The sequence below is a fragment of the Pteropus alecto genome, unplaced genomic scaffold (assembly GCF_000325575.1).
Source record: "Pteropus alecto unplaced genomic scaffold, ASM32557v1 scaffold25, whole genome shotgun sequence".
In the NCBI taxonomy this organism is placed as follows: domain Eukaryota; kingdom Metazoa; phylum Chordata; class Mammalia; order Chiroptera; family Pteropodidae; genus Pteropus; species Pteropus alecto.
In genome coordinates this window covers 2,665,014-2,670,411 of record NW_006441955.1, presented here as the reverse complement: position 1 = coordinate 2,670,411, position 5,398 = coordinate 2,665,014, and the positions used below count along the sequence as shown (strand labels likewise).

The window sequence follows — 5,398 nt, the reverse complement described above, 5'->3', positions numbered from 1 at the left end:
CTTTGCGTTATTTGAAAGTCCTCATGTATTTGTCCTGCTGAGCCCTTCTCAAATTGATTTTTGTTTGTATCCTTACCAGAGTCTGGAAAATCTAAGCCCTGAGCAGCATCTCAGTTTCCTCGAATGATTACCCCAGGGCTCATTGCCTTCCCTCTGTCTGCAAATCGGGTTAGGCATCCAACCCACTCCGGAGAGGAGCTGGGACAGCTGCAGGCATTAGATGAATTCTCCTGACAGCACATAATCAAATTCAGTGGAGACGGCAGGCTTTTAGAGTCAAGTTGCTAAACTTGGCTAGAATAGGAGAAAACTGGGGTGATTGAATTTAAAGCATAGACCCAGATCGGATATACTAGTAAATGAAGAGTTGAAAACATCAGCATCATAACCTGAGGGGCCTGTGACTGTAGAATCAAGTTTGTTTGAAGACATGCTTACCTTGTGCTCTTGGAGACTCTGATGCAGACCTCTGAGTCAGGGCCTGAAACGACTCTCACAGACCATTGACTGGAGGCCTCAAGGCCACTTTCATTGGCATTCTCCCTGAATCAAAACCTGGAACCCTGAGACTAGCTTATTCTACCAGTCTCACATTCCTGCATGTTTGATCACATCACAAATGTATACCCTCATCCCTGCACTGGTCTGTTCTCTCTTTACTCTAACTTTTCCACTGTTTCCTTATCTATCCAAAACTTTGCACTTTCTACCTTTTCCTTTGAAACTCAGCTCTGTGGTTAATAATCTCACTTGGATCCTCATTCTCTGAGTCCTGCTTCCTTTATCTCTTGTCTTAACCGAACTATGCTTGATACATGATACTTAAATATTTGCTGAATAAAACAGTGAACTAAGGCCTAATGATCCTGGAGGCTACTACTTCCTCTGTTGCCCTCTAAGGAACTGCTTATTCTCTTACACTTCATTTACAGAAGGATCAAGAGGGGACAGCTTTCCTCCTCATTCCCCATGCACCTTCCTGGCCATTATTTCTCTGTCTCATCCTGGTATCTTCAAGATTTCAATATAGGAAGGTTTAAGATAGCAATGTGATTAGAAAGGAGAAGTGCCTAGGGGGGGTTGTCTTAAAGCTATATTTGTATTACAATAAGACTGTTGTTATTTGCATGCTTATTCCTCCTGGCTTTGGGAGTAGGAAACAAATGGACTCTATTGATGGGACTAAGCAGGTCCTTATATAGCCCTTGATACTACCACTGGCCTTAATGTGAAAAGCCCTGCTCCTTTGTTGCTTAGGCTGTTTTTTTTTCTTTTTACTTCCTACCTCCTCGGCACTTTCAGGTTCTTGCCCATCTTAGACTTCACGGCCCATCACTTCAACTGCTATTTTCTAATAGTCAAATCTGTCTTGTTTCTACCACCCTGTCCTCTTTCTGACCACTCTCATCTATCCCTGGGACTGGTACAATCATGGCACTTTACTTCTTTCACTCACTTGAAAGGTACCCTGTGACTTCAGGATAATGGTTACATTTCCTAACATGGTTTATATAGTCCCTTTCTAATCCGGCTTCTGCCTTCTTCTTCAGGTGCATTTCTCATGATTTCTCTTCTTACTCTCTATGCTTTAACCGTGATGAATTCCTTGCCATCCCAACATTTTACTTGTCCCCTCTTGCCTCCTGTCCTTTGACACACTCATATCTGGCATTCCAGGAGCCCATAATTTATTAAGAAGAACCATGGAGAGGAGTGTTATAGATAACTGAACTTGGAATCATATAGAAAGATTTGCATCCCAGCTCTGTCAGTTACTCTCTTGAGACTATAAACAAGCTCTTTAACTTTTACAAACCTCCATGACCACATGTGCAAAGTGGAATAACAATATCCACCTTGACAGAATACCTATGAGGATTCAATTGGGTACTGAATGAGCCCCAGAAACAACCCATACTAGATATGTCCTGTCCATTCCTTCCTTTCTCTTTTCCCTCATTCCTCCCTCAGTCCTTTCTTTCTTTACTTTTTTTTCTTCCTTTTTTTTTTTTTGTCTTTTTCCCCTCTTTGCATTCCACTTAATGTTTGGGTGGGATTCATAACATCCAGAGCTACAGGCAAGTAATAGAAGCCACTCTATGTACAGCATCAGTGTATGTAACCTCTGTGCTTCCACAGGAAGCCCATAGCCTCACCTCCCACCCTGACTACTTAGGCAGCCTCAGAAAGACACCAAGATAGAAACAAGATTCTGCAATAAATTAAGGGCATATTATAATGCTCTTGGAGCTCTTAACAATATTCCCCGGGTTGCCCTACCTGACACCAGCACCATTCTTGTTTTACTCGACCTCATCTCTTATACCTTCCTCCTCACACTTTCCTCCGTACGCACCTGTGCCCCTTGGCTTCTCAGTTGAATGCCAAGCCATTACAGGTGAACTTTACATCTCCACCCACTGTGTCAGAATCCTCTAAAACATATTTGCCCTTGAGGAGCTTCCAAACTGATCCTAACAGATAAAACTTAGGAAACAGTCAATAAAAAAGCAAGAATTGCTACACAATGTGGGAGCTGAACTGGCCTGGAATTGTCAACGGATGATCATGGAAAAGACACAGTTGGAGATGGGTTTGTAGGATGAACAGGATTTGAAGAGACAGAAATGAGAGGCATTCTCTGCAAGTGCGAATAGTTTGAATATCACAGAGCATGACAGAATGCAATGAACCTGTGAAGTGAGTGAATATAAAGAAGTTATAGGAATTATGACTAGAACATTTTGCCTTTTTCATATATGTGGTTTAGTGTTCCTTATTGGAGAATGAGCATGATGGCTTAGCAAAATTGCCTGCACAGCGTATTTTAAAGTAGTATTTCCCATAGTGATTCTGTGGAAAATTAGTCTCATGAGATATTCTGTAGGAAAATAATAATAATAATTTAAAGAAATGTTGAATATTCTTTCTTTCCTTGAATATTCACAATGCACATTATTTTATTTTAAAATTTCTGAATTAGTCTTGTAATACAAAAACCTGACTTCCCTGGAAAAAGTAGGCCTCCTCTACTTATGTCACTGTAACAACACACTCTTTATTTCTCCTCAAGACATTTTTAGAGTGCATAACTATATTGTATATTTATTTTTAGTATTTTATTGACTGCTTCTCCACTACAACATATACTCTGTAAGGACATACACCTTGCCTGTCTTATTTACCATTATATGCCAAGAATCTAGCATGGTGCCTGGCCATATAATAGGTGCTCGTAATAAGAATAAAGAATGAATAAAACTTTTTAATCTTTGTTTAATGTTGCATTGTTCAAACAGTTTATTGAAAGGGATAAGGCTGAAATTTGAACAAAGTGCTGCCAGATTTCGATCCCTTTTATCCCATAGATGGTACACGTTGTTGTCCTTAGCCATCACCTAGGGTTCTTGATGTTACAGTTTTTCTCTTGAACATTTATTCCTGCTTATTATCTTTTGAAGCTTGAAAAATTGTCTGATATGCCCGAATTTCTTTGCTTGTATCTTTCAGGCAAAGGCTGCCACCTAAAAATGTTTATTACTACCGCTGCCCGGACCATAGGAAGAATTATGTGATGTCTTTTGCATTTTGTTTTGACCGAGAAGAAGATATTTACCAGTTTGCTTACTGCTACCCATATACATATACCCGCTTTCAGCATTACCTTGACAGCCTTCAAAAGAGAAACATGGATTATTTCTTTCGGGAGCAGCTGGGTCAGAGCGTGGTAAGGCTCATTCAAAAACAGGCAGCCTTGGGGGAGGAGCTTAGTAGTGTGTTTTTATAGAATGCAAATAATGGCTATTGGTGCTTTGTAGACTATATGCTTTAGAACTTATAAAAATTATTGTTTTTATTGTGTAATTCTTTACTGCTATGCCCACCAGGGAGTCACAGAATAAGATATAAGACAGATGCTTATCCTTCTGAATGAAGCTGATCTAGCTCTCTAACAAAATATGAAAGTTCTGCTAATTTCCAAAAACTCTGAGAGAAAAGAAAGCCTTCTACTTGGTGCTACAAAAGTCATGAAAGCATTTTATGAGTGTGAGCCTCTGAGATGAAGAATAAATTTGTTTTTTACTGACTTCCACCTGCCTGCACTGCAGGTTATTAGCAAATGGTGTGAAGTTTAGATGTGCTGCTAACAATGTGTTCTGTCTTTGTCATCCATCAGTTCCCAATCCTTTTTTTCTTTCCCCAGGTTTAATTCTCTGGGTCTGGAGATTTCAGTCTTACATTTTGTATTGGTTTTCTATTGCTGACATAACAAATTGTCACAGATTTGATGGCTTAAAACAACACAAATTTATTATCTTACAGTTCAGGAGAAGTCTGAAATTAGTCTCAGTGTCCTAAAATCAAGATACCAGCAGGTCTGCCTTCTTCCTGCAATCGCTTGGGGAGAATTCATTTTCTTGACTCTTCTAGCTTCTGCGGGCTGCTTGCAGTCCTTGGCTTGTGGTTCCCTTCCATCTTCAAAGCCAGCAATGGCTGGTCAAGTCTTTCTCATGCTACATCACTCTGACACTGAATCACCCTTGTGATTATGTTGGATTCTCCCAGATAATCCAGAATATCTCTCTCCATTTCAAGATTTTTAATTTAATCATATCTGTGGAGTCCCTTTCGTCATATAAGGTAACATATTCACAGGTTCTAGGACTTGGGTGTTTCAGGAGGGGGTGTATTATTCTGCCTACTACACCCTCCATTTCTCTTTTCCTCTGTCTCTCCATATATAACCCAGTATTTGAAACTGTCCTTCACATTGGTTGCATAGGTTTTGTTCTCCATGGTCAGCAATACTTCAGTTGCTAGTAAAGTGTAAGTAGGTAATAATTTGGCTTTATGTTTCAGGAAGTATGGGTTGTGCCTCTGAAAGAGGCATATTGAGCACTTTAAAGTTCCTAAGTGAGGATATTGGTGGAATTGGCAGAAAATACTGTATTCGAGGTGCTGATATTTGTTGGTGGAAAAATGGACTCTGCCTAGTGACTGCGTGTTCCACCTAGAAATGAGTCCCACTTCTAAATAAAAGTTTTCAAGACTAGACTGCTTAAATGACATAGAGTCTGGTCCAGGATACCTTTAAAAAGAGAGAAAATAAAGAGGGCTCATGTATGGCTCAAGTACATGAGAGCCAAATCCAGTCTCAAAAACTAGTGTTCATGATGCTATTTTTACAGTCTGAAATTCTCTATACACTAAGATTTTGCTAAAGATCTTCCTTTTACTCTAACCTTCTTCTTAACGGTGCTTCTGATGGAAGCCATGAGTATCTGGTGCCTGTCTACTTTAAACTGAAATTGGGACACATGGTGTATCAGTCAGAATGCTAGCAGGAAACAGATGGCAACTTCACATGAGGATAATTTGAGAAGGCTTAATAAATGGG

General features: G+C 39.8%; 1 protein-coding gene across 1 annotated transcript in view; it reads left to right on the top strand.

The window, feature by feature from the left end:
* Positions 1-5,398, top strand: part of AGBL4 (ATP/GTP binding protein like 4) — a 956,697-nt gene that overhangs the window by 505,113 nt on the left and 446,186 nt on the right. The window contains 1 exon segment of the mRNA XM_025051987.1: positions 3,511-3,727. Coding sequence (XP_024907755.1) covers positions 3,511-3,727 — 217 coding nt within the window.